Here is a 27,751-nt window from a genome sequence, read left to right on the forward strand (position 1 = left end):
GTCCTGGAGCCCGGCACCCCATAAAACCCACACCCCAAAATTAATGGGGCGGGGGCTCTGTCCCCCTTAAAACGCAGCGGTTGGGGGGGGGAGGGGGGTATAAAATTAAACCAGCTGTAATTAATTTCTGTATGAAATTGTAATTAGCAATTAGCTCCTCCCCCCAGGTAAGGGCTTATTAACGGTTGTTAATATGACCCCAATCAATAGCCGGGGGACTGCGGGAGCAGCGGCGCCCGGTCCGGGGGTCCCCCCGTTGTTCATGGGCGGGGGTTGGGTTCCGGGGGGGCGGGGCGGGGGGAGGCGCGGGGACGCGCGGGGGGGGGCGGCCCTTTGTCAGGATGCTCTGAGGAGGAGGAGGAGGAGGAGGAAGGTGGGTGATGGCAGCAGCCCCCGGCCGCAGCCCCCTGGGGCGGGGGGGATTTGGGGGGAACCTGGGTGACCCCTCCCCCCCTTTTCCTCGCCCACCCCCCCCCAAATTGGCCGCATGCAGGTGGGGGGGGGGGGCTGCATCCCACCCCTCCCCCCGTGCTGGGCCTTCATCCCCGGGTGGTACCGAGCGCATCCTCCTCCCCCCGGGGCGGGGGCGATGCTGCGGCCCCCCCGCTCCATCCCCGGGTTCCAGCGCGGTTTTATCCCCGGTTCCATCCCGGTTCTCGCTCCCCCCCCGCCCTGCGGCTGCCGCAGCGGCGCTGGGCGCGGCGCGGGCGGAGGCGGGGATGGGGGGGTGCGGGGGATGCTGGGAGGGGGAGCCCTGGGTGGGGGGTCCTGGCCCAGCCCCCCCAGACCCCCCCTTGTGCCCTCCGGGGTCCAGCGCGGCCTCCCCGGATTTACCGCGGCCCCCCCGCCCGGTGAGACAGGTGCGCTCCGAGCAGCGCAATCGGGGGGTCCCCTCCTGTTCTGAGCGGATGGGGGGGGACTGGGGGGCGCCCCCGGCGGTGGGGGAGCGGCCCCGCCCTGGGTTTTGGGGGGGCCTTGGATGCAGCATCCCCGCAGTGATCGGGGACGGTGACCGGGAGGGGAGGGGAGCGTCCTCGGGGGTCTTATTGGGGCCCGTTTGGGGTCCTTTTGGGGTCGTGGGGCGGGGGCTGGCTGGGAACCTCCCCCCGTGTGGCGGCAGAGTGGGGCCGAGCCCCCCATAGTGGGTGACCCCAATTTGGGGGCGCGCCCATGGGTGCCCTGAGCTGTGCCCGTTCTCAGCCCTTTCCGGGCTGTCACCCAGCCCGGCCCGTGTCCCCTCCCGGTGTCCCCACGCTGTCCCCTCGCCCCGGGCAGGGCGGTTCCCCTCTGCCCTTATCAGCGGGCCGCAGCCGCTCCGTGTTTTCGGTGCTTTCTCCCCAATCTGTACCGGGGCTGTGACGCCGCGTGTCCCCGCGTGTCCCCAGGATGAGCACGGCCGCCAGCCCCGAGCCCCTGCCCGAGCCCCCCGCCCCGGGGCCGCGCTGTCCCCCCCAGGAGGACCCCGAGTTCCTGCGGGCGCGGGGCGGGGCCGGGGACCTGCGCCAGGACTTCAACCTGATGGAGCAGAAGAAGCGGGTGACAATGATCCTGCAGAGCCCGGTGAGCCCCGCGCTGGCCCTGGCCCCGACCCCGCTCACCTGTCCCCAGCCCCTTCCCCTGTGTCCCCAACCCCATCCGTCTGTCCCCGACCCCGTCCGTCCCCATCCCGATCCTCCTTTCCTCAGCCCCATCCACCTGTCCCCAACCTCGTCCCACGTGTCCCCAGCTTCTTCCCCAACCCCGTCCCGTCTGTCCCCGACCCATTTGTCCCCAACCTCTTCCTTTACGTCCCCCAACCCTTATCTTCTGTCCCTATCATCCCTGTCTCGACTGTCCCCAAACCCCTTCTTCGTGTCCCCAGCCCCTTCTCCTCTGTCCCCCACCCAGCCCAAATCCGTCCCTCCTGTCGCCAACCCCTTCTTGTCGCTGGCCCCGTCCTTTGTTGTCCCCGCCCCATCGCTCCTGTCCCCAAGCTCATGGATGTCACCACACGGTGTCCCCACCTGGCAGTGCCACTGCTGCTGTCACTGAGCTGCCAGTGCCACTGTGCCAGCAAGGCAGCGGTGACACCGACGCCAGCATGGCAATGCCACCGTCACCGTGCCACCAATCCGGTGGTGCCACCATCACCACTGTGGCACCGAGCTGGTGATGTTACTGCCACCAAGCTGGTGACACTGGCACCACCAGTGAGCCACCAAACTGTGGGTACCACTGACACCAAGTCAGCAGTGCCACCCTCACCGTGTCACCAAGCTGGTGGTGCCGCCATCGCCTCTGTGGCACACGGCTGGCAGCATTGCTGCCACCGAGCTGGTGATGCTGTCCCCACTGCCCCGATGTCCCCAGCCGTGCCACCCAGCCCGTTGTCACCCTGTCCCCACAGTCCTTCCGGGAGGAGCTGGAGAGCCTGATCCAGGAGCAGATGAAGAAGGGGAACAACTCGTCCCACGTGTGGGCGCTGCGGCAGATCGCCGACTTCATGGCCACCACGTCCCCTGCCACCCTGCCCACCTCCCCCATGGGTACGTGGGGCCCTTTGGGGACGAGGGGCGGGGTGGGAAAAACCCCAAAACCTGGGGGGGCACCAAATCTTGGCAACCTTGGAACCCCCAAATCTCACAAAAACCTTTGGGACCTTGAGGGGCCTCAAATGCTTTGGGACCACCAAACCTTTGGGACCTTGAGGACCCCAGAAACCTTTGGGGTCATCAAACCTTTGAGACCACCAGACTTTGGGGACCCCTAAACTTTTGGCATCTTGGGGACACCCAAACCTTTGGAATCATCAACTCTTCGGGATCTTGGGGTGCCAGCAAACCCCTGGAATCCCCCAAACCCTTTGAGGCCCACCAAATCTTTGGGGCCATCAAACCTGGGGGGCCACCAAAGCTTTGATGCCTCGGGGACCCCCAAATCTTTTATGAGTCCAAACCTTGATGTCCAGCAAACCTTTGGGTCCACCAAACCCTGCCAGCCACCAAACCCATCCCACAACCCTGTTCCCCCACTGAACCCCCCCATGATTTGGGGGATCCCACGGCTGACGGGGGGTCCCCAATCCCCAGGGCTGGCATCGGTCACCCCCATCAATGACCTGCACGGGACAGAGGGGCCGGCCCTGGCCAAGGGCGAGCGGCTGATGCGCTGCAAGGTGGGCAGCATCCACCGGCTGCTGGACCTGTACGGCTGGGCACAGCTGGGACACGCTGCTGTCACCGTGAGCACCCTGAAAAACAAAGAATAGGGGATTTGGGGTTGTTTTGCGGGCATTTGGGGGTTATGGGGACTTTTGGTACCTGCTGGACCTGTATGGCCGGGCACAGCTGGGACACGCTGCTGTCAGCATGAGCACCCCAAAAAACCAAAAACTCAGGGGCCTGGGGTTGCCCTGGGGGGATTTGGGGTTGCCTTGAGGGTTTGTGGGTTGTTATTTTGGGGGGCAGTTTGTGGGGTTCTGGACATTTGAGGTGGGTTGGGACTTTGAGGGTTTGTGGGTTGTTATTTTGGGGTTGTTGTTGGGTTCCTTTGGGGTGTTGGTTTGGGGAGGAGTTTCGGAGGCTTTCTCACGGTTTAGGGGCGATCAGAGGGGTGTGGGGCTTTCGGGGGGAATGTTCATTTTGGGATTTTTCCCGACTGTGTCTCACCCCACCCTGTCCCCGGCGGCAGCTGCGGGTCAGCAAGGAGCAGGAGCACTTCTTGGTGGCCCCGCAGGGGCTGGCGTGCAGCGAGGTGACAGCGGCCAGCCTGGTGAGCCCCCCAAAACAACAACCCCCAAACCCGGGGCTGCCCGCGTGGGGAGCAGCCCCCTGAGCCCCCCGTGCCCCCCAGGTGAAGGTGAACGTGCTGGGGGCCGTGGTGGAGCAGGGCAGCACCGGCTTTGCCCCCGACGCCCGCAGTTTCAGCCTCCACGCCGCCATCTACGCGGCGCGCCCCGACATCCGCTGCATCGTGCGGCTGCACACCCCGGCCGCGGCCGCCGTACGCGGGGAACGGGCTGGGAGAGGGGCGATTTGGGGGTTTGGGGGGTTCAGGAGGCAAGGGAACTTGGGGGAGATTGGGTTTGGGGTATTCAGGGGCTCGGGAGTGAGGGGAATGCAGGGGCGTTTGGGGGAGGTTGGGTTTGGGTCTTGCGAGTTAGGGGAACTTGGGGAAGGTTGGGTTTGGAAGGGATTTGGGAGGGTGGAAGGGTGTTTTTGGAAGGGTTGGGGGATTTGGGGACTGGGGGAGATCAGAGAGATGGGGTTTGGGAGGATTTTGGGGGCTTGGGAGTGAGGGGAATGGGGAGGGTCTTTGGGGGATTTGGTTTGGAGGGATTTGGGGGTCTATGGAGTTAGGGGAACCTGGGGGGATTTGGGAGGGTGGAAGGGTGTTTTGGAAGGGGTGGTCGGGTTTTTTTGGGACTTTTGTTGGTGGTGTTTTTTGGGGGGGCTGGGGGTGTTTCTGGGGGTGTTTGGGGTTCCTGCCCTGCCCCTCCCCGTGCCCAGGTCTCGGCCATGCGGGCTGTGGGTGTTTCTGGGGGTGTTTGGGGTTCCTGCCCTGCCCCTCCCCGTGCCCAGGTCTCGGCCATGCGCTGCGGGCTCCTGCCCATCTCCCGCGCCGCGCTGCTCCTGGGGGACGTCGCCTACTTCGACTTCCGCGGGGAGGTGGAGGACGAGGCGGATCGCGTGGAGCTCCAGAAGTGCCTCGGGCCCACCTGCAAGGTGAGGGCGCACCTGGGGGGTGCGGGGGCGGCCCCGCCCGCCCCGCCCGCCCCGCTGACATCCCGCGGCAGATCCTGGTGCTGCGGAACCACGGCGTGCTGGCGCTGGGCGACACGGCCGAGGAGGCTTTCTACAGCATCTTCCACCTGCAGGCGGCCTGCGAGGTGCAGGTGAGCGCGGGGCTGGGCTGGGGCCGGGCACGGAGGGAGCGCGCACGGAGCTGGGCCAGGCTCGGGTCAGCCGGAGTGCCCCAGGGGCATGGCATGAGCTGGGCCAGCTCTGAGCCCCTCCAGTGTCCCATCCCCATGCCCTGAACTGTGCCAGGTCTGAGCCCCTCATTTCTGTCCTTATACACTGAGCTGTGCCAGCCTCAGGTCAGCCAGAGTGCCCAGGAGCATGGCATGAGCTGGGCCAGGTGTCTGCCCCTCATTTCCACCCCTGTTTCCTGAGCTGTGCCAGGTCTGAGCCCCTCATTTCCACTCCTGTGCCCCAATCTGTGCCAGCTCTCAGCCCCCAGTGCCCCATCACCATGGCATGAGCTGTGCCATCTCTCAGCCCCTCATCTCCCCTCCATGCCCCGATCTGTGCCATCTCTCAGCCCCGTTCCATCCCCCGTGTCCCGTCTCTCTGCCCCGTTCCATCCCCCGTGTCCCGTCTCTCTGCCCCGTTCCATCCCCCGTGTCCCGTCTCTCTGCCCCGTTCCATCCCCCGTGTCCCGTCTCTCAGCCCCGTTCCATCCCCCGTGTCCCGTCTCTCTGCCCCGTTCCATCCCCCGTGTCCCGTCTCTCTGCCCCGTTCCATCCCCCGTGTCCCGTCTCTCAGCCCCGTCCCCGCCGTGCGCCGCCCCCGGGGGTGCCCGCGGCTCTGTCCCGGGCCGTCCCCGCCCAGCGGTGCCCGGTGTCCCGCAGGTGTCGGCGCTGGCGAGCGCGGGCGGCGCGGAGAACCTGATCGTGCTGGAGCGGGGCGCGCAGCAGCAGCGCGGCCCGCAGGCGCTGAGCGCCGTGCGCCGCGCCGGGGCCACCTTCGGGCCGCTGCACAAGAGCCGCCTGGGCGAGCACGAGTTCGAGGCGCTCATGAGGATGCTGGACAACCTGGTGAGCGCCGAAACCCGCCCCAAAACGGGCGGGGATAAAGCAGAGTTTATCAGGGGCTCGGTTTCTTCGTGCAGGAAAGGTTCCTCCTCTATTCAGAGTGTATATATATAAATAGGTTTTTATATATTTTTATATATTTATATATAAATATATTAAATATTTAATTTTATTTTTATATTTTTATAAATATATATATTTATATAACTATATTAAATATAGCTTTCTATTTTAATGTATATATAAATATATATTTATATGTTTTTATATATTTATATCTAAAGATATTAAGTATTTCTTTTTATTTTTATATTTATATATAAATATATAATTTATAGTATATGTTTATATAAATATATTAAATATATCTTTATATTTTATATATATAAATATATATATTATATGTTATGGATTTACAATTATATATTAATATATTTCTATTAAATATATTTGTATTTATATATAAATATATATTTTTGAATATAAATATCAGAGTGCACTGGGTTAAACCTAACCGGTCAGCAGTGCAGTGAAACCCAGTTCAGTGCTTGGTAAGGGCTAGCGAATATAACAATATTTTCTCTTTTTAGCTCTGTTTACATATCTCGTTCACTGACCTATGGTTCATGTGGGTGCAAAAGGTTCTTTCACTAAAATAGGCTGCTGCACTAGCTGTTTCCTCATTCCTCTAACTCTTCTTGATGGCGACTCATAAATCATTTCCTTTATGATGATTTATGAGCCAAAAACATGCTCCTAACCCTCAGCTTGCCCTGTGTGCTGACTCCTCTCTCTCTGGGCGCTTCCCCAGGGCTACCGCACGGGCTACACGTACCGCTACCCCTTCGTGCAGGAGAAGAGCAAGCCCAAGAGCGACGTGCTGATCCCCGCCACCGTCACGGCCTTCGTGTTCGAGGAGGAGCCCGCCGGGCCCCCCGCCCTGCGCCAGCACGCCCACAAGCAGCAGAAGGAGAAGACGCGGTGGCTCAACACGCCCAACACCTACACCAGGGTCAGCCTGGCCGAGGAGGCGCAGGGCAGCGCCGGGGCCCAGAGGACAAAGACCACGGTGAGGGGGCAGCGGGGGCTCGGGGATGGACGGCCAGGGAGGAGGAGGGGGGTCCTGGCATGGACCCCGCGAAAACCTGGGGTGTAGGGCCCGGAGACCGCCTGCATGCTGTAATAATAATGGTGATTTTGGAATCCCGCCACCCCGTTCTTGTGGGGCTGAGTGCTCTTGGCTTTAGTAGGGTCTGTCCTTCTGTGCAAGATGCATTTATTGGGGTCTTCTCATTTATTGGGGTCTCTCTCTATGCAAGACACATTTATTAAGGTTTCCTCATTCACTGGGGCCTTCCCTCTATGCAAGATACATTTATCAGGTTCTCCCTCTATGCAAGACACATTTGTTGGGGTCTCCTCATTTATTATCAGGGTCTCAACAAAAGATGTATTTATTGCAGTTTCCCCTCTACACAAGATGCGTTGTTTGGGGTCTCCCCTCTACGTAAAATCCTTTTATTGGGGTCTCCCCTTTATGGGGGGGTCTCCCTTCTACACAAGACCTATTTATAAGGGCCTCCCCTCTATTATTGGGTCTCTCCCTCGTGCAAGGTGCATTTATTGGGGTCTTTCCTCTGTGTAACACCTGTTTATCAAGGTCTCCCCTCTACACAAGATGCTTTTTTGGGGTCTTCCTCTATTATTGGGGAACTTGTTTTGGAGTCTTCCTCCTTCTATATATGATGCAATTAGTCAGGTCTTCCTTCTATGCTGTTTATTGGGGTCTCCCTGCATTTATGGTGCTTTCCCTCTACATTGGGGTCTCCCCTCTATACAAGTTGCATTTTTTGGGGTCTCCTCTTCCCCAAACCTGTTCCTGGGTTTGCAGTGGCTGCGGGCAGACGAGGTGGAGAAGGGCAGCAGTGGGACCCCGATCCGCATCGAGAACCCCAACCAGTTCGTGCCGCTCTACACGGACCCGCAGGAGGTGCTGGAGATGCGCAACAAGGTGGGCAGGGCTGGGGGACAGCGGGGTCTGGGGGGGCTCAGCCCCGTCCTTGGAGGGGGATTCAGCTCTGTCCTCCCCCACAGATCCGCGAGCAAAACCGCCAGGACGTGAAATCAGCCGGGCCCCAGTCACAGCTGCTGGCCAGCGTCATCGCCGAGACCAGCCGCAGCCCCGTATGGCACCCGTGTCACCCTGTGCCACCTCATGTCACCCTGTGTCACCCCATGTCCCCAGTCACAGCTGCTGGCCGGTGTCATTGCTGAGACCAGCCGCAGCCCCGTATGGCACCTGTGTCACCTGGTGTCCCCAGCCCCATGACACCCCATGTCCCCAACCCACGTCATCCTGTGACACCCCGTGTCCCCATCTCTCTGGGGGGGGTCTTGACACTGCCCCAGGGGAGTGACACTGCCCCAGGGGTGGTGGCACTGTTCTGGGGGTGGTGGCACTGTTCTGGGGGTGGTGGCACTGTTCTGGGGGTGGTGACACTGTTCTGGGGGTGGTGACACTGCCCCAGGGTGGTGACACTGTTCTTGGGGTGGTGACACTGCCCCAGGGGGGTGGCACTGTTCTGGGGGTGGTGACACTGCCCCAGGGGGGTGACGCCACTCCGGGCTCTGTTTCAGTCCACCGAGAGCCATCTGGGGGACGCAGAGGCCAAGGAGGGCGGGGAGGAGGCTCCCCCCGAGCCAGAGCCCCCCAACCCCTTCAGCCAGCTGACGGACCAGGAGCTGGAGGAGTACAAGCAGGAGGTGGAGAGGAAGAAGCGCCTGCAGGGTAGGAGAGCCCCCCAAAGCCCCCCGAGCCCCGGGCGGCACCGCGGGGACCGGGGCCAGCGTGTGTGTGTCTGTGGCAGGCGAGAAGGACGCGGCAGCAGAGGACAGAGGGGCTCCCCCCCCAGAGCCGCCCCCGCCGGAGCCCCCAGCGCCTGCAGAGCCCACGGAGGGTGAGTGGGGTGATGAGCACCCCAAAACGAGGAAAACGAGGGCTGGGGTCCCAGTGAGCAGCAGGAGCGGGGGCGCAAGGGCGGCTGCGGCCAAACGGCGCTGGGACGCAGCTGGCTGTCACCTCGTGTCACCTCGTGCTGTCACCCCGCTCCAGAGGGGCCGGGGGGAGCGCGGCAGGAGGACGTGAGCGGTGGTGGCTTTGTGGGGTGCAGGGGACAGCCCTGTCCCCCAGCCCAGTCCCCACTGTTCCCACCCGCAGCGGGTGCCGGGGCGCGGCTCGGGGCTGCTGGCTCTGCCATGGTGTCTCGTGGTGTCCGTCTGTCTGTCTGTCTGTCTCCACAACGTCTCCTTTCTCTTTCCTCCCCGTGTGCCTGTCACCCAAGGAGTTATCCCTGAATCCCTGGCGCCGTAGTAAGTACGGAGAGGCCACGCCGGACGGACGAGGGACAGGGGCTCGGGGCGCTCTTCGGTCTCCGTGGAAATCCCTTAGGAAACCCCCTGGGGAACCCCTCCCTCCCTCCCTCCCTCCCTCCCTGGTGTCGCTTCCTGCTTCTCCTGCTGCCTCTTCCCGGCTCTCCATCCCACATCGCTTGTCCCGCAGGGAGGGGGCGGCTCGGGGGGCTCGGGGGAGCAGTGCCTGCGGCAGGACAGGATCAGACCCCAACGTTCTCCTCTCGGGGAGGCCAAATCCTGCTCCTGCCCAGGCCCCACTGCACATTTGGGGGGATGGACCCCCCCAGAACAGCGGTGCTGCTGCCCCAATTCCCTGCTCCCTCTCCCCTTCCCAAGGTGATAAGAAGGCCGATGGTGGCCAAGCCCCCCCTGATTCCACTGCCGAGAAGGAGCCACCGGCGGTGGTGAACGGGAAGGACGAGGAGCAAAGCACCGAGGAAAACCTTGGAAAAGGGGGGACAGACCGGACAACCACCAACGCCGACCAGGACGCCCCCAAGGAGAAGGAGACAGTGACCAGCAACCCCGTGTCCCCCGACGGTTCACCCTCCAAATCACCCTCCAAAAAGAAGAAGAAATTCCGGACCCCATCTTTCCTGAAAAAAGGCAAAAAGAAGGAGAAGATCGAGTCCTGAGCGTCCCGAGGCCTCGCGCGTGGCCTCCCCGCGGCTCCTGGGATCGCCGAGACCCCGAGGCACGGCCCTAAACCCCGGAACCCGGCTGCTTCCCGGGCACGAGGCACCTCGTCCCCCTTGTCACCCGCCTCTGGGGGCTGGCACCGAGCTTAGAGAGACCGTGGTCCCCGTCTGGGGAAACTCCCGCTGCACCTCCCTGCCCCTCTCCCTCCTGGGCTCCGGCCCCTTCCCACCGCCGTGGGCCGAGGGAGGGATTGTCTCCACCAGAGCCCAGATCTGCTTGGTTTGAGGAAGAAAAGGGTGTTTCGTGGTTATTTTCTTCACCTTCTGTTTCAAGCTCTGCTGGAATGGCGCTGGCTTCATCCCCAGGGAAAACCGTCCATCGCTTTGCCAGGAGAATGGGATCGAGCTGAAGGCTTTTCCTGAAGGAGGAGCTGAGGTTTTTCCTCCCTGGATTGTAAACCTCCCTCTCCGTGGGCTCAAGAACCACTTCATCCCCTTCTCCTGGTACTCCCAGCCCGTCTTTTGCCCACCCAAGGAAGAGCAGCAGGATTTCCCACCGCTGGAAAAGCCCCCACCTCACTGCACGACCCGCACCTGGGAAAATAGGGAAAAAACACCCACACCCCTCCGGGAATTGTCTGTGTTATTCAAAACTGAGCAAAACTCACTCACTAAGTGCTACTTCGGGATGAACACACGCTGCCAGCTCACAGCGACCCCGGCCACGCCGGCCCCCCCGCTTTTCCCAGCTCTGGAATTCCCAGCACAAGTTCCGTCCTTCCTGGCGCTCCCTTCCCTCCCAGCGTTGCCACCTCCTGGCCACCCCCTGCCCGGGAAGAGCCCCAGCCCTGCCCGTGTTCCCCACAGCCCTTCCAGCGCTGGGATCTGGGGATAAATCACCGGGATCAGCCCCAAATCCTCCCTTTTTCCGGGGTGCTCACCCTGAGCCTTGCTGCGTCCATGGAGCCCTGCCCAGGAGCTCTGGAATGGCCCTGAACCCCTGTCCGGGGCTCCCCCAGCCCAGCAGGGTTTTCCCCATGTGCCATCGCTGTGGTTTCAAACCCTTTCCCTGCCTTGAGACAGCTCCTGGGGCTTGGATCCCCTCTGGAAGGGCAGGGAGCCCATGGAATAGGGGGCGCAGGAAACAGCCGGGAGAGCCCAGGCAGGGACCTGGCCAGAGCCCCAGCCTGAGCCTGGATTTGGGGAAGGGCCTTTGCCCTGCCCCGTGTCCCCCCAGAGGTCCCCATCCCACCCCTGCAGGATGGGGGGCACTGAGGGGACACTCTGAGCCCCCAAACCCTGTCACTGGGGGGGCTGTTCCTCACTGCCACTGATTCTGAGGCTCTTTGAGGCCGTTTGTGTCACCTGGGTGACCCAGGGCAGCAGAGCCTGCAGAGACATCCGTGTCACCTCCCTGGGGTAGCACTGTCACACCTGGGGGCAATTCCTGAATGACAGCACTGCCACACCCCCAGCCCACCCCGGGGGCGCCCCCAGGGCTTTTGTCCCCTCTTTGTCGCTGAAGGTTCTGTCCCCAGGGCCTCTGTCACCCCTTTTCTCCCCAAGGGTCTGTCCCCAGGGCCTCTGTCACCCCTTTTCTCCCCAAGGGTCTGTCCCCAGGGCCTTTGTCACCCCTTTTCTCCCCACGGGTCTGTCCCCAGGGCCTTTGTCACCCCTTTTCTCCCCAAGGGTCTGTCCCCAGGGCCTTTGTCACCCCTTTTCTCCCCAAGGGTCTGTCCCTGGGGCCTTTGTCACCCCTTTTCCCAAGGGCCAGTGGCTTTGCAGGGGACCCTGGCGTTGACCTCCCCATCCATGAAATTCCAAGCAGAAAGGGACGAAGGCTCCAGTGCCACCATCATCACCATGACAGAGGGCAACAGAGCCAAGATCACACCCCAGGACCACCCCTCGGGTACTTCCCCCAGCCCACCTCCCTGCCTCCCCCTCCCCTCACTCCAGCAAGGCTCAGGGTAAAGCAAATCCCTGATCCAGGGTCTCCACACCCGCACCGCCGCTGGAAAACAGAGGCTGATCCCAGCCTGGCAGCGGGGAAGGGCAAGTCCAGCTGGGCTCAGCGCCTCTCCTCCCGCCCGGGGCTGCCCGCCGGGGACGGGCCGGGAGGCAGGGCGGGTGTTGGAGCCCCGGAATGGCACCGGGAGGCGGCCGGGGAGTGGCATGTCCCCCACCCGCGTGTGACAATCGCGGCCGGGAGCGCGTGGAACGCCGGTGTAAATAAATAAACCCCGTGTTTGGCACCCGGCAGCGCTCGGAGTCTGAGGGGTGGGGATGGGATGAGAAGGGGATGGGGAGAGGGATGGGAATGGGATGAGGATGGAGGTGGGAATGGGAATGAAATGGGGATTGGGACTGGGATGGGATAGGGATGGGACAAAGATGATGGGGATGGGACAGGATGGAGGTGGGAATGGGAAGGGGATGATGGGGACGGGACAGGCTGGAGGTGGGAATGGGAAGGGGATGATGGGGACGGGACAGGCTGGAGGTGGGAATGGGTGTGCCGGACACCGGGAAGGTTCCAGCAGCTTCTCCCAGAAGCCCCTCGTGACCCCCCCAGCACCGAAGCCGGCACAGCCGCAGCACGTTCGGGACAGGGCCCGGGCGGGCAGAGCGAGCAGCGGCCTGAGGAAGGTGACGGTGACGGCCCCGCCTTCCTCCCCTCCTTCCTCCCCTCCCCTTCCTGCCCTCTCCGCTTTCGGCCCTCCTCTTCCTCCCGGCTCTCCCCTCGCATTCCGGCCTGGGCGGGCTCTCGGGGCGAGCGGCGGGACCGGCCCGGTGCGGCCCGGTGCGGTGCTGACCGGCCCCGCCGGCCGGCTCCCCTCAGGCCCGGTCCCCTTAGCCAGGTCTCCTTAGCCGGCTCCCCTCAGCAGGGTCCCCTCGGGCCGGGTCCCCTCGGGCCGGCGGCGCCGCGGGAGCAGCAGCGCGGGGCTGAGGGGCGGCCATGGGCCGCAGCCGCTCCCGGTCACCGCCGCGGCGGGGTGAGGAGGCACCGGGGGGAGCCGGGGAGGGACGGGAACGCCGGGGAGGTCAGGGGGAGCCCGGGGGAACCGGGCTCGGGGAGATCGGGGTGCAAGGGACGGGGGTAGGGGGGACTGAGACCCTCGGGGCGGGGAGGCCCCGGTTCCTCGCTGTGGCGGAGGGCAGAGACTGCCTCCCTCATCCTCCTCTTCTTCATCCTCAGCCTTCTCTTTTCCTTCTCTTCTTCTTCTCTGCTTTCTTCTCCTCTTCCTCGTCTCCTTTTCTTCATTCATCCCTTTCCCATCCTTCTCCATTCCTTCTCTTCTCCTCTTCCTCCTCTCCTTTTCCTCCTTCTCCCCCTCCCCATCCTTATCATCTCCTCCTCTCCTTCTCTTCCTTTCCTCCCACCCCTCTCCACCTGGCTCAGGTTTTTGGTACCATCACCCCCTCCCACCCCTCTCCACCTGGCTCAGGTTTTTGGGGACCATCCTCGCCTCCTGGCTGCTCCCCCCGGGTGATTCCCCCTGGATCATTCCCCCGCTCCCGCTGGAGATTTTTCCTGCTGCTCCTTCCCTCCCGGGGGTGCCCAGAGGGGTCCCTGAGCGGGGTGGGAAGGGCAGTCCGGGGTCGGTGCTGGGGTTTCTGTGGGATTTCCCTTGGGAAGCGGGCAGGGAGCAGCAGCTGAGCCTTCCCCGGGCAGAGCGGCGGCGCTCGCGCTCCACGTCCCGGGACAGGGACAGGCGGCGGCGGGAGCGATCGCGGTCCCGGGACAGGGACAGGAGGAGGAGCCGCTCCCGCTCCCCGCACCGGAGACGGTCCAGGTGAGGGCGGGGCTGTCCAGGTGAGGGCGGGGCCATCCAGGTGAGGGTGGGGACCGTCCAGGTGAGGGAAGAGACATCCAAGCGATGTCAGGGACCATCCAAGTGAGGGCAGGGATGATCCAAGTGATGGCAGGGACATCCAGGTGATATCAGGGATGATCCAGGTTATGGCAGAGACATCCAAGTGAGGGCAGGGGTTGTCCAGGAGAGGGCAGGGACATCTAGGTGGTGTCAGGGATGATCCAGGTGAGGGCAGGGATGATGTCAGGGATGATCCAGGTGAGGGCAGGGCCATCCAGGTGATGTCAGGGATGATCCAGGTGAGGGCAGGGATGATGTCAGGGATGATCCAGGTGAGGGCAGGGACACCAGCGAGGGGTGGGCACAGCTAGGTGAGGGCACTCTGGGTGACCTGGGGACAGCAGGAGCTCCAGGTGGGGATTCCAGGTGTGAATTGCAGCCCCAGCTCTGTGCCCCAGCAGGTCCCCACGCCGGCACCGCTCCAGCTCCTCATCACCAGCACGGCCCAAGGAGCGCCGGGATGAGGAGAAGAAGGAGCTCAAGGACTCCAAGAAGGAGCGGCAGATCACAGGTGAGGGGGGATCTCCCTCTTGGGGCACCCCCAGGTGTCCCCCGGGGCCAGGACCAGCCCAGGGACACCTGGATTTTTGGGAATCCCAACATCTGTGTTTGCTCAATCCTTGATTTTCTCCCCTCAGAGGAAGATTTGCAGGGCAAGACAGAGGAGGAGATCGAGATGATGAAGATGATGGGTTTTGCCTCCTTTGATACCACCAAGGTGAGCACCACTCCAGGGGCTCTGTGGTGTCAGCTGCCCTGTTTGGGGGTAATCCATGGGATTTTGAGGTGTTTCTCCTCAGGGGAAGAAGGTGGACGGTGCTGCCAATGCCTACGCCATCAACGTGTCCCAGAAGAGGAAGTACAGGTGTGTGTCCCCCTGCTTTGGGATGGAGAGAGGAGTTTGTTTGGTGAGGTAGCTGTGGCCACGGTCTCACCCTGATCCAGCTTCCAGGGAAAACGGAAATTTGGTGAGGTTTAGACTCAAAAGCAGAGGTGAGAGCTCTCCAGATCCCCCTGGGAATGGGGAAATCGGGAGGATGAGGAGTGAGGAGCACCTTAGGAACAGCTGGGATGTGCCCAGTGAGGCCTGGGCAGGATCAGAGCAGAGGGAAGCGGCACTGCTCACCCCAAAAAACACCCAGATTGTCAATTCTGCTCCCTTTCTGCTGGCACCTGGGCTCCTCTGCAGCAGCTCCTCACTGGGAGCCTTCCTGCCCTCCTTTTACTCAAATCCCTGGGGAATTGGCTTCCCTGTGGCTGCTGAGCCCCGTTCCCAGCCTCCCCCGGGTGTTTTTGTCCCGATTTCCCCGGATTTAGGGCTGACTCTGGCTCCGTCCTCGCCCAGGCAATACATGAACAGGAAAGGAGGATTCAACAGGCCCCTGGATTTCATCGCCTGACGCTGGCACAGGCTCCCACCACGGAAGGATTTCTTTTCCCTGCACTCTCCTGGGTGGCTCCCGTGCTGGATTCCAGTGGAATTTGGGTTATTCCCAACAAATCCCACATCCAGACCCGCCACAAGTTCCCAGATATTTGTTTGTTTTTGTTTTTTTTTTTACAACAAAGGTCAGTTTCTGGCTGGGATTTTGCTGTGTTCTCCCTGGTTTTGGTTTGCTTCCCTGTTAATAAAACCCCAGATGTATTTTTTCCTTTAATTTTTATCATTCAGAGATGAAGCAGGGCCTCCATTCCCCCTCCCTCCCACAAAACCGTGGGGTTGACACAGATTTTGGGGCTGGGGGCCCCCAGGGGGGCAGTGGGATTGGGGTGCTCCCAGTTTTGGGAGGGGATTTGGGTGCTCTGAGCCCTGCCCGGGGCTGGGGGTGGTTCTTGATTTGGGGGTCCCAAGGTGCTCCCTGCACAGGGGGGCCCTGCCCGGGGGTGTCACTGCCCTGGCATGGAGGTGGCTGCTTGGAGGGGGGCTTGGGGGTCCTGGCTCTGTGGGGGTGCCTGTCCCTGTCCCAGGGGGGTCTGTCCCTCTCTCAGAGGCTCTGTCTCCATCCCGGGGCTCCCTGTCCGGTGGTCCCTGTCTCTGTCCGGGGGTCTCTGTCCCTGTCCCCATCCTGGGGTCCCTGTCTCTGTCCGGGGGTCTCTGTCCCTGTCCCCATCCTGGGGTCCCTCTCAGGGGGTCTCTATCCCCGTCCCCATCCCGGGGGTCCCTGTCCGGGGGTCCCTGTCCCTGTCCGTGCTTACGTTGCCCGACGTAGCCGAGGCGCCGCCCCCTCCCCCGTCCAGCCTCGCCATTGGCTGAGCGGCAGGAAGTGAGTCAGGGCAGAGCGTGCGGCCAACGGGGCGGGGCCCGTTGTGTGGGCGGGGCCCCGCCAGGGAAGGGTCGGGCCAATAGCAGGAGGGCGTGGCGCTCTCGTCCAATAGCAGCGAGCGGGGGGCGTATCCTCAGGCGCGGCCACGCTCCCTCTCCGCCGCTCGTGGAGGCGCTGGGCGGGGCCTCCTCCTCATCCTCCAATCAGCGGCGGGGCCGGGCGGGGCCTGTCTCAACCTCCGCCAATGAGCGGCGGCGGGGGCGTGGCGCGCGCGGGGTCTGGCGGAGCGGCGCTCGGGGCGGGCAGAGGCCGCCGCTCCCCCCCGCCGCCGGTCGCGGCCCGTCCCGGCCCCGCCATGGCCGCCCCCCCCCGCCTCGGCATCCAGATGCTGCTGGAGGCCGCCGAGTTCCTGGAGCGGCGGGAGCGAGGTACCCCCCGCGCCGCCCCCGCGGTGCCCCCGGCGGCGCCCCCGGCCGGGCCCCGCCGTGACCCGCGACCGCCGTTGTGTCTCCGCAGAAGCCGAGCACGGTTACGCCTCGCTGTGGCCCGGCGGGAAGGACGGCGAGGCCCCGCGGCGCCGCGCCAAGGCCCGGAGGAGCGGCGGCGGCGGCAGGTGACGGCGGCACCGGGCGGGGCGGGGGGACCGGCCCGGAGGGCCCCGGCCGTTGTGGGGCCCGGCCGGGGCAGCTCCGGCCCCGCGCGGCCCGGCCCGGGGAGCCCCCGCTGGCACCGGGCGGGGGAACAGGCCCGTGGGGCTCCGTGTCCGGTCAGGCCGCGGCTCCCGGGCCGGGCCGGGGTCACCGCCCCGCTCCCGCTGTCACCGGGGGTGCGACAGGCCCGGGGGACCCTCCTGTCATGGCGCTGTTCGGTCCCTGACGGGTCCCCTGTGCCCAAGTGTGCCCCGGGCCCGGGGAGTCCTGTCCCCGCTGGCACCGGGGCCGGGCCGGTTCCCCGGTAACCCGGGCTCTGGCGGGGCCCCCCGCCGTCCCTGGGGATGTCACAGTGCCGGGGGCACCTCCTGTCCCCGGCTTGCGTGACAGACCCTGCTGCCATGGGGTGACCCGGCTCGGGCAGGTCCTGTTGTCGCTGGGTGTGTGACAGCCCTGGGTGGGGCTCTGCTGTCACCAAAGTCCACCTGTCAGCGGGTGTGACACCGTGGGTGGCACCTTCCTGTCCCTGGGTGACCGGCCCGGAGCGCTCCTGCTGTCACAGAGCCGGCCCGGGCTGGAGGGGCCCCCCTGTCACCTCCTGAATTACCCCAAACCCGCCCAGAGCCTCCCCTTGTCCCTCTGTCCTCGTTCCCCGCTGGCTTTAAATTCTTTTCTCCAAGCTGCAGAACCCACACTGAATTCCAGGGGCAAACCCACAGCCCGGAGCCTTCATCCCACCCCTGCAGTCCCCTCCCCACCGCCGGGACCCTCCGCTGCCGCTGGCTCCGGGCTGTGTCCCCAGCGCGGGGACGCTGTGGGGGCAGCAGCCCCATCGCGACGCGTCCCCGAGGTGCCAGGGAGGAGCCGGGTGCTGGTGGCAGCACATCTGTCACCCTTTTCCTGCTCGGGAGCGCTCCCGTCTGCGCGGCGCCGCCGCCCCGACCTTTGGCAGGTGGCGATTCCCCGGTGCCCCGGGGCCGGGGCGGGGCTCGGGAGCCCCTCGGGGGGCGGAATCGCACGGGCTCCGGGGAACCCGGGGCTTTGTCCTGCCCGGATTCACTGCGGGCTCCTTCCGGGGATATTTGGTTCGCTTTGGGTCGGTCTGCTGCGGTTTTCAGGAATATAACGACACATTCTGAAGGGAAAGCCGGTGATCAGCTGAGGTTCAGAGTGCTGGGGATCCAAAGCAGTGGCTCTGTGGGCATGAGGTGGCTCTGGAGAGGATGTGGGAGCTCCACCTGCCCCGGGGTGAGGCTGCCATCCCCTCTGTCCCTGTTTGTTTCATCCAGAATTTAAATCCATGAATCCATTCTTTTTTTTTGACCCCCTAAATATTGGTGATGGTGAATGCAAGTCCTGAAGAGAAAAGAGCCATTCCAGGAAGGATCCAGGCAGAAAAGAGGAGGGATTTGTAATTAAGGGGTGTGGAGGTGATGGGAGCTTCAACCCTGTCTGTACCTGTGCTCAGGAAGTGTTTGGATATTTTAGAATTAAGGAAAAAACTCATAAAGCTGCAGCCCATGGCAGCCCCTTGGTAAAGGGCTGGGTGTGAAACGTTTATTCAGGGAGAAATGGAAAGGAGACCCTGCCCAGGGGCTGAGCCCTTCCAGTGTGCCAGGAGAGTCCCCTGGATTGGGAAGTGTCCCTGCTGGGATGGAACAATTCTGGGCACGTGGGAGATGGGGTCCAAAAGCCACTGGAGCAGGGTGATCCTTCAGGAAAGGCTGGAAAAGGGAAGGAGACCTCGGAGAGCATCTCCCACTGCTGTGGTGGTGACATCCCTGCTTTCCCTTTGGTGACATCCCTGCTTTCCCTTTGGTGACATCCCTGGTTTCCTTTTGGTGACATCCCTGCCTTTCCCTTTGGTGACATTCCTGGTTTTCCTTTAGTGACATCCCTGCTTTCCCTTTGGTGACATCCCTGGTTTCCTTTTGGTGACATCCCTGGTTTTCCTTTAGTGACATCCCTGCTTTCCCTTTGGTGACATCCCTGGTTTCCTTTTGGTGACATCCCTGGTTTTCCTTTAGTGACATTCCTGCTTTCCCTTTGGTGACATCCCTGGTTTCCCTTTGGTGACATCCCTGGTTTCCCTTTGGTGACATTCCTGCCTTTCCTTTTGGTGACATCCCTGGTTTCCTTTTGGTGACATCCCTGCTTTCCCTTTGGTGACATTCCTGCCTTTCCCTTTGGTGACATCCCTGGTTTCCTTTTGGTGACATCCCTGGTTTCCTTTTGGTGACATTCCTGCTTTCCCTTTGGTGACATCCCTGCTTTCCCTTTGGTGACATTCCTGCCTTTCCTTTTGGTGACATCCCTGCTTTCCCTTTGGTGACATCCCTGCCTTTCCCTTTGGTGACATCCCTGGTTTTCCTTTAGTGACATCCCTGCTTTCCCTTTGGAGACATCCCTGCCTTTCCCTTTGGTGACATCCCTGGTTTTCCTTTAGTGACATCCCTCATTTTCCTTTGATGACATCATTGATTTTCCCTTTGGTGGCATCCTTGGCTTTTCCTTTCGGTGACATTCCCTCATTTTCCCTTTGGTGACATTCCCTCATTTTCCCTTCAGTGACATCCCTGCCTTTCTCTTTGGTGGCATCCCTTGTTTTTCCAGCACTCCCAGAGCCCCCAGGGCCATCCCAGTGGACATCCCCATCCACGCAGCCTCTGGGTTATTCCCAGTTTATATTTTCAGGCTCATAACAACATTTTCCCCCAAACTGGAGTGGAGCCTCTGGAGGTGTCAGGAAGTCAGGGCAGGGAAGCAGCTCCTGTGGCCTCCTCCTGGATTTCAGAGGAGGGAAAGCCAACCCTGGCTTGTTTTCCTCCTCTTCCCAGCTCTGTGGAACTGGGGAGCTTCAGGGGGATTTGTTATGGTTTTAATTTGTTTGGGGGCTCCTCCAGAGCTGCTCGGTGCTGTTGGACACAGGGAAGGCTTTTCCACTTTATATTCCTGGGCTGAGGGGCAGGGATGAGCTGTTGATGCAAGCCCAGCTCTAAAGCTCAGGAGTGTCTGGTTTGAAATCCCATTTCCTGGTGTTCCTGACCCTGTCACTGGCACTCACCGTGCCTGGGTGTGGAGCTCTGGGAGCCCCCCGGGTGTGCAGCTTTTGCAGGGAGCCTTTGCTAATTCCCACACGTTAATCCCAAGTGCTAATCCCTAATCAGCCAGAGGAGTTAATAACTTCTTCCTTCTCTTCCAGGTCGACGCACAATGAGATGGAGAAGAACAGGTGAGTGCCAGGGGGTGTCAGGAGCTGGGCTGGGGGCAATTGCTGCTTTTCCAGGGGTGTTCCACCATCCTGAGATGGCTTGGGAGGGAAGGAAGGGGATAAAGGACGCCGAGGATTAAAGCATTCCCTGTCCTTGGTTGTTGGGAACCAGCTCCATCTCCACAGCCCTGCTTATTCAGGAAAATTATCTTTTCACAGGCTCATCATTGAGCCAGCTGGAGTTTGGGATTTACCCCGAGTAAATCCCACTTTTTTTGGCTGTGTTGCCATCCCGAGGCCCTTTGGGTGAGGAAATCCCTGTTCCCTCCCAGCATATCCCAAACAAGACCAGCAGGTCCTTGCAAAATCCCTTTGGAGCTGCCCGGGATCAGGTGGCTCAGGGATGGGTGTTACAACCCCTTCCCAAGGACCTGACCTACATCTTGGGGTTGGGAATGGGCACAGGGAAACTGGGATCTGCTGCTTTTTTCAGCAGAAAAAGGGATTTCCTCCAGGAGCTGGAGCTTCCCTCTTCCACTAACCTGTTAAAGCAGAAAAAACCCAGATGTTACAGGAAGAGGGAGGGTTCCTGGAGAACAGCCAATGCTCCTGCAGGGATCTGGGGCTTTTGTATCCAAAACCACCCTGTTCCTACTAAAAATAGGGAAAGGAAGCACTCCCAAGGGATGTGCAGCTGGGTGTTAGCCTGGGCAGGAGCCACACAGCCCCCCTGAGATGGGGGAGAATGACCAAAAGTGGATTTTCTCACCCAGAATCACGAGGTCATTGGCATTTTATTGCCTGGGATCCCCCCAGCAGCCAGCAGGGTTTATCCAGGAGCTTTTCCTTTTGCCTGGCTGCATTCCCTCCCAGTTTCTGGAATCCATGGGTGCTGGGAATGCTCCCGGTGGGGTTTAGCCCCCAGCACCCCCATTTCCCCAGCAGTGGGGTGGGAATGGCCTTTGGGAAGCTGAGGCTGCCGTGTGCTCCCGTTGCAGGCGCGCCCAGCTCCGGCTGTGCCTGGAGAGGCTGAAGGGGCTGGTGCCCCTGGGGGCAGCGGCCGGGCGGCACACCACACTCAGCCTGCTCACCAGGGCCAGGCTCCACATCCAGGTGAGCCCTAAATGGCACCGGGCTGGGAGCTGGGAGCAGCATTCCAGTATGGGGCATGGGCTGGGATGGGGCTGGGGTAATGGGGAGAGCACCGGGATGGGGCTGGGGTAACGGGGAGAGCACCGGGATGGGGCTGGGATAATGGGGAGAGCACTGGGATGGGGCTGGGATAATGGGGAGAGCACCGGGATGGGGCTGGGGTAACGGGGAGAGCACCGGGATGGGGCTGGGATAATGGGGAGAGCACCGGGATGGGGCTGGGGTAATGGGGAGAGGGCTGGGATGGGGCTGGGGTAACGGGGGGAGCACTGGGATGGGGCTGGGGTAATGGGAAGAGCACCGGGATGGGGCTGGGGTAATGGGGGGAGCACTGGGATGGGGCTGGGGTAACGGGGAGAGCACTGGGATGGGGCTGGGATAATGGGGAGAGGGCTGGGATGGGGCTGGGGTAATGGGGAGAGGGCTGGGATGGGGCTGGGGTAACGGGGGGAGCACTGGGATGGGGCTGGGGTAACGGGGAGAGCACTGGGATGGGGCTGGGGTAACGGGGGGAGCACTGGGATGGGGCTGGGGTAATGGGGGGAGCACTGGGATGGGGCTGGGGTAATGGGGGGAGCACTGGGATGGGGCTGGGGTAATGGGGGGAGCACTGGGATGGGGCTGGGGTAACGGGGAGAGCACTGGGATGGGGCTGGGGTAATGGGGGGAGCACTGGGATGGGGCTGGGGTAACTGGGAGTTCTGAATTGGGCTGGGATGACTTGGGAGGGTTGGAATCCATATGGCTCCATCCACATCCCAAATGTGCTGAAGGTGGGAGCCCCTTGGGAACCGAGGTGGATTGGGCCAGGAATGCTGGATGGTTCCAGGGAATCCCGGGTGGTTCCAAGGGAATCCCGGGCTCAGGGTGCCCCATCCCCAGTGGTTCCAAGGGAATTCCGGGTGGTTCCAAGGGAATCCCGGGTGGTTCCAGGGAATCCCGGGTGGTTCCAGGGAATCCTGGGCTCAGGGTGCCGTGTTCCCCGCAGAAGCTGGAGGACCAGGAGCGCCGTGCCCTGCACCAGATCGAGCAGCTGCAGCGGGAGCAGCGGCACCTGCAGCGGCAGCTGGAGAAGCTGGGCATGGAGCGGGTCAGGATCGACAGCATCGGCTCCAGCCTCTCCTCCGATCGCTCCGACTCGGACCAAGGTGAGAGCCCGCCCCGGGGCGCGGCCGCGGGGAGCCCTGGCCCTGCCGGAGCCCCAACCCTCCCCGTGTCCCCGGCAGAAGAGATGGACGTGGATGTGGAGAGCACGGACGACCTCCCGGCCGACCTGGACTGGAGCAGCAGCAGCCCCAGCGACTCGGACGAGCGCGGCAGCCTGCAGAGCCTGGGCAGCGACGAGGGCTACTCCAGCTCCGGCGGCGCCCGCGCCAAGCTGGCCGGCAGCAGGAAGCTTCCCGTGGGCATTTAGGGAGCTCTTCCCTCGGGATCCCGGTAGCCAGCACAGCGACAGCGACCCCGCCAGCATTCCCTGCACGGAAACCCCCGCCGGCCCGCCCGCTCCCGGGGCTCCGTTGGCACCGCCCGCTCCCGGGGCTCCGTTGGCACCGCCCGCTCCCGGGGCTCCGTTGGCCTCTCTGCCCGGCCCGCCCCGCCCCGCTCTGCCCACCCTGGAGGAGCCGGGAATGTCCCGGCAATAGCAGCGACCTCAGGAGCCTCCCCTGGGTGCTCCCCAGGCTGTCACTGCCCGGTGCTCCCCATCTCCTCCATCCTCAGGAAAAGCTGAGGGTTTTTGGGAGCAGGTTGAAGACAGAGCCGGTGCTTTGTGGAGTTCCCATCCGCGGGGCCGGGCCGGGAGCGTTTGGGATCAGCCTCAGTCGGGGCTGCCTCGCCCGACTCTAAACCTTCAGGGACCCCAAGCCAGCCCTGCCCGGCCCCGGAGCGTTCCTGGCTGGGGCAGGCTCAGAGCCGTGGGCTCCTGTGCCACTCCCGGAGCGTGGCACGGCCTTCCAGAGCCCTGGAATTCCCTTCCCATCCTCTCGGGGACAGCTTCTTCTACCTCGGAGGGAGCCCGGGGCCTCTCTCCACCCCTTCAGCACAAAGATGATGCCTCTGCTCAGCAATAACCCGCGGGATTCTCCCTCTGCCTCCGCCGGCGTCGGCCCAGGCTCCTGGAAGGGCAGCCCGGGGCTTCCCAGCCCTTCCCGCTTGTGGGGATGCGGAGAGCTCTGCCTCCAGCGCCTTCCCTTTCCCCTCGGGCTGGTCCCGGCGCTTTTCCAGCCCCTGGAGCCGGCCAGGCCGGGCTGAGGGGTCCGGGGGCGCTCACGGGGCTGGGATAAAGCCCCGACCCTCTGCCGGTGCCGCTCAGGAGCTGCAGGTGCTGGAAGGCAGCGAGGGCTCCCTGCAGTGCGAGGGGGCGCATGGGCAGCAGGAGACTCCGGTGCTTCTTCCTTTCCTGGGTCCTTTCCCCTTCCCTTCCTTTTTTTTTTTTCCCTTTTTTTTCCCTTTCCTCCTTATCCCTGTCCTCTTTTCCTTTTCTTGTTTCCCTTTTCTCCTTCTCTTTCTTTTCCTTCCCTTCTTTTCTCCTTTTCTCTTCCCCTTTGCCCCTTTCTCAGTTTCCTTTCCTTTCCTTTCCTTTCCTTTCCTTTCCTTTCCTTTCCTTTCCTTTCCTTTCCTTTCCTTTCCTTTCCTTTCCTTTCCTTTCCTTTCCTTTCCTTTCCTTTCCTTTCCTTTCCTTTCCTTTCCTTTCCTTTCCTTTCCTTTCCTTTCCTTTTTCCTTTTTCCTTTTTCCTTTTTCCTCTCCTTTTTCCTCTCCTTTCTTTTTCCTTTCTATACCCCAGTCCCATTCCTGGCTCACATGGGGTAGTGGGAACCCACAGGCCCCACAAGTTGCCCAAATTCTCCAGGTTCTGGCTCTTTTTCCCATGTGCTGGCTCATAAGAGAAAAAAAAAACAAAAAAAAACCAAACCACAAGCAATTTTCCTTCAAAGCTGCTGGAATTTTCCACCCTCTGGCATTGTCACAGACCCTGGGCACCTGAGCTCAACCCCCTGCACCGCCAAAAAGAGGGAAAAAAAGGCCAAAAGGTGGAAAACACAGAGAAAAAAAGGATTACCAGCTGCTGGCGCCCTGGCTCGGGTGGCTTTGCCTTCACCTGGGGAATCCCAGCTCTGGGCAGGCGCTTCCCAGCGCTGGGAAGGCCCTTCCAGAGGTACCAAACGCTGATTTTTGGTTGGTTTTGGACATTGTGAAGGTTTGGCCTCAGCACAGATGAGGGGCTTTGGCAGGTTCGTGCCTTTCTGAGTTCCCAATGCCTTTTTTTCCCCCTTTTTTCCCCTCCTGCCCCAGGCTGACCCTTCCCAGCCCTTTGCACTGTGGGGCTGTGCTCCAGGACCCCCAGAACTCTGCACTAACCCGGAATCTCCCCGGGTCCCCAGTGGTGGTGCCAGCCTTCTCCTGGAATTCACTGATCCACCAGCATTCCTATCAAATAAGCTGCAGGAAGGACTTTTTTATAGGTTGTGACAAAAATAAAAAATCCGGGGAGTGGGGGGAGTTGGATCGGGGCACGGACGGGTGGGAACCAAACCCACCCCCCATTTTTGGGGCTGGTGTTCCTTTCTTTTTCCTTTTGGAATGCAGATCCCAAACCACCAGCTCCCAGGAAGCACCAAAATTTCCTTTTCTTTTCATCCTTGATTTTTCCAGCGGAGCCACCCCCGTCTCCACTCAAGCTTTCCTTTGTTATTCTTTGGGACGCCTCTGATTTGTGCTTTTCCCCCCTCTTCTTTTCTGTTCTTTCTGCTCCCCAAGCAGTGGCTCCAGCCCGGCTGGGAGGGGCTCAGCTCCCATTTCCAGCCGTTCCTGCTGTAAATATGAAAATATGAGTATCCCACTGCAGGGCTGAACCCCCGTGGCAAGCCAATAGAATGGTGCTTTTTTCTCTTTTTTTGTTTTGCTTTTTTTTTCCCTTTTTTTTTTCCTCTTTTTTTTTTTTTCCTCTTTTTTTTTTTTCTCTTTTTTTTTTTTTTAGGAATTCCGTGTTTTAGGAGATCTTTGCTGTGTCCATGGATATTTCTGTCTTGTTTGATTGTTAGGAAATAAATTATTTGGTTACGAAAGAGCCGGGATTGCTGTGGGAGGGGAGGGGACACCGAGGGTGGCACAAGGACGGGGGTGGCACCGTGGGGGGACAAGGACAGGGTGGGAGGGTGGCACTGGGGGTGGCACACAGGTGACAGAGGGACACAGGGGGACACAGGGGCACCTGGGAGCCATCGCAGAGCCTCACCTGGGCCAGGTGCCCCGCCCGTGGGGCCACACCTGCCCTGAGGGCTCTCGAGGGACGAGTGGGGTCAGGGGGGACCGGGGAGGGCCCTGCCGGGAAGGGACTGGGAGGGGACAGGGGGCACAGGGAGGGGCAGGACGGGGGGGATTGGGGACAGGGGGGACGTGGGGGACACAGGGGAAATGAGGGACATGGGGGACACCAGGGACACGGGGACGCAGGGGAAATGAGGGACATGGGGGACCCCGGGGACATGGGGGTGTGGGGACATGGGGGACATGGGGGACACGGGGGACACGGGGACACAGGGGAAATGAGGGACAGGGGGGACGTGGGGGACACAGGGGAAATGAGGGACATGGGGGACCCCGGGGACATGGGGGACACGGGGACACCAGGGACACGGGGGACACAGGGGAAATGAGGGACACGGGGGACATGGGGGACACGGGGACACGGGGGACATGGGGGACACAGGAACAAGGGAGGACATGAGGGGTTGGAGCCGTGGGGGATTTTGGGGGGACACGAAGGGGAGCAGAGGGGGCCAGGGGGATTGGAGTGTGACAGGAGGGACACGGGGGGAATATTGGGGTGTGGGACCGTGGTGGCACAAAGGGGACACGGCAGAGGGGAGGGGGGTGAGATGCGGCGGGGGGACAGGGGGGGCTGAGGGGGTGTGGGAGACTGGGGACAGGGGGACCCCAATGGGAACTCAGGGACAGCGCTGGGGACTCAGTGGGGACATGGGGACATTACAGGGGGGCCCTGCCGGGGTCACGGGGCCCTTGAATGGGGACCCGGGCGTGGGGCCAGCGCAGAGTGGCAGGGCGGGGGTGGCGGCCCCGCAGTGTCCCCGTGGCTGTGACACACCTGTCCCCGTGAGCTGGCACGGTCCCAGCGGCCACATCCCGCCTGCTTTAAGAGCCCGCGGGCTCGGTCCCGGCAGCGCTGTCCCCGTGCTCAGCCCTGTCCCCTGCCATGGCCCTGGCACTGCCGCTGCTCCTCGCCCTGCTCGGGACCAGCCCAGGTAGGGCCCGTGCCCCCCACACCGGGGGCACCCCCACACCGGGGGCACCCCCAGAGCTGCGCGTCCCCCTCAAGGACCCTGTGCTGAAGTGACGGGGGCACAGACCCTGGCAAGGGGGGCAGGGGGCCCTTGGGTGCGGGTCTGGACCCCTCTTGGGGTGTGGATGGGGCATGGGGGTGTCACTGGGGGGGTCCCTTCCACCCATGGGTTCTGCACGGGGAGGGTTCATTGAGGGGTCCCCCCGGAGGGCTGGTGTTGGGGTGGGGTGGCTTTGGGGGTGTCCTGGGGGGGTCCTGGGCTGCCAGGCCCCCCTGACCGTGGCCGCAGGTTTGGGGGCGCCGGGGGGGGGCTGTGGGGCGCCCCCCTCTGCCCGGTGCCAGGACTGGGTGACGGCGCTGCGCTGCGGGGCCCTGGGGCGCTGCCCCCTCCTCGGCCAGGGGCCCCCCGAGGTGCTGAGAGACGCCCCCAGTGAGGTGAGACCCCCCCCGTGTCCCCAGCACCCCTCTGATGTCCCTCCACCCTTCCCTCTGTCCCTGTGCCCCCTCCCTGAATGTCCCCAGACCACCAGAGGGGTCCCAGTCCTCCCACCATGGTCCCACACCAACGAGTCCCTAGCCATCCCCCTCGGTCCCCATGTCCCCATTCCCCCTCGGTCCCCATGTCCCCATTCCCCCACATCTCCACGTCCCCATTCCCCCATGTCCCCATTCCCCCACGTCTCCATGTCCCCATGTCCCCCATGTCCCTATGTCCCCGTGTCCCACCTCCCAACAACCCTGTGCCACCACATCCCCATGTCCTCATGCTCCCCATGTCCCTGTCCTCCTCTGTGGCCATTTCCCAATGTCCCAGACCCCCGTGTCCCCATGTCCCCGTGTCCCCCTGTCCTCTCCTGCAGGACGCCTGTGCCCTGTGCCAGCAGCTCTTGGAATCACTCCGCAAAATCTCCAACCAATCGGCCGTGGAGGTGCCACAGGGGAGGGGGACAGGTGCCACTGGGCACAGCGTGGCCGCCCCGGGGGGCTGGGGACAGCCGGGTCACTCTGTGTGCCCCGCAGGACCCCCTGAAGGTCTGTACCAAGCTGAAGCTCTGTGCCGAGCCCGGGGCTGTGCCCGTCCTTGAGGGGCCTGGCAGCCACCTGCAGGTACGGGGACACGGGGACAGCGGGGCGGGGTGGCAGCGGGGCAGGGCCACACAGAGTGCCCAGCACTGGCTGCAGTGTCCCCTGTCCCCCGCAGTGTCCCCTGTCCCCGGCAGTGTCCCCTGTCCCCGGCAGTGTCCCCTCTCCCCGGCAGTGTCCCCTGTCCCCCGCACTGTCCCCTGTCCCCCACACTGTCCCCAGTCCCCGGCACTGTCCCCTGTCCCCGGCAGTGTCCCCTGTCCCTGTGCAGTGTCCCCTGTCCCCTGCAGTGTCCCCTGTCCCCCACAGTGTCCCCTGTCCCTGTACAGTGTCCCCTGTCCCCTGCAGTGTCCCCTGTCCCCCACAGTGT

At 62.5% G+C, this 27,751-nt stretch overlaps 3 protein-coding genes across 8 annotated transcripts; all 3 read left to right on the plus strand.

Moving 5' to 3' along the window:
* The first annotated feature begins 795 nt into the window (after nucleotides 1-795).
* Nucleotides 796-12,098, plus strand: ADD2 (adducin 2). The gene is made up of 15 exons (XM_036396622.2): nucleotides 796-860; nucleotides 1,386-1,560; nucleotides 2,387-2,525; nucleotides 3,069-3,220; nucleotides 3,670-3,750; nucleotides 3,832-3,981; nucleotides 4,560-4,703; nucleotides 4,775-4,873; nucleotides 5,612-5,797; nucleotides 6,606-6,863; nucleotides 7,686-7,805; nucleotides 7,889-7,978; nucleotides 8,432-8,582; nucleotides 8,662-8,751; nucleotides 9,542-12,098. The coding sequence occupies exons 2-15, from the start codon at nucleotides 1,387-1,389 to the stop codon at nucleotides 9,838-9,840; spliced, it is 2,133 nt and encodes a 710-aa protein (XP_036252515.1). The 5' UTR covers nucleotides 796-860; nucleotide 1,386; the 3' UTR covers nucleotides 9,841-12,098.
* Nucleotides 12,099-12,593: 495 nt separating this feature from the next.
* Nucleotides 12,594-15,379, plus strand: SNRNP27 (small nuclear ribonucleoprotein U4/U6.U5 subunit 27). Its single transcript, XM_036396862.1, has 6 exons — nucleotides 12,594-12,839; nucleotides 13,520-13,640; nucleotides 14,123-14,232; nucleotides 14,360-14,439; nucleotides 14,522-14,586; nucleotides 15,067-15,379. Exons 1-6 carry the CDS (start codon nucleotides 12,803-12,805, stop codon nucleotides 15,119-15,121), a joined length of 468 nt encoding a protein of 155 aa, XP_036252755.1. The 5' UTR covers nucleotides 12,594-12,802; the 3' UTR covers nucleotides 15,122-15,379.
* Nucleotides 15,380-16,319: 940 nt separating this feature from the next.
* On the plus strand, nucleotides 16,320-24,917 carry MXD1 (MAX dimerization protein 1). Of its 6 annotated transcripts, none has more exons than XM_036396865.2 (6): nucleotides 16,320-16,413; nucleotides 16,502-16,598; nucleotides 19,838-19,867; nucleotides 20,845-20,959; nucleotides 21,952-22,146; nucleotides 22,225-24,917. In XM_036396865.2, exons 1-6 carry the CDS (start codon nucleotides 16,341-16,343, stop codon nucleotides 22,639-22,641), a joined length of 927 nt encoding a protein of 308 aa, XP_036252758.1. In that variant the 5' UTR covers nucleotides 16,320-16,340; the 3' UTR covers nucleotides 22,642-24,917. The 6 variants fall into 6 exon arrangements, with proteins under 6 accessions (XP_036252758.1, XP_054373514.1, XP_036252760.1 ...); XM_054517539.1 differs by having other exon boundaries at nucleotides 22,228-24,917; XM_036396867.2 differs by having other exon boundaries at nucleotides 21,987-22,146; nucleotides 22,225-22,497.
* Nucleotides 24,918-27,751: the final 2,834 nt, after the last annotated feature.

This window comes from Molothrus ater, chromosome 28 (genome assembly GCF_012460135.2).
Source record: "Molothrus ater isolate BHLD 08-10-18 breed brown headed cowbird chromosome 28, BPBGC_Mater_1.1, whole genome shotgun sequence".
Taxonomy (NCBI): Eukaryota; Metazoa; Chordata; class Aves; order Passeriformes; family Icteridae; genus Molothrus; species Molothrus ater.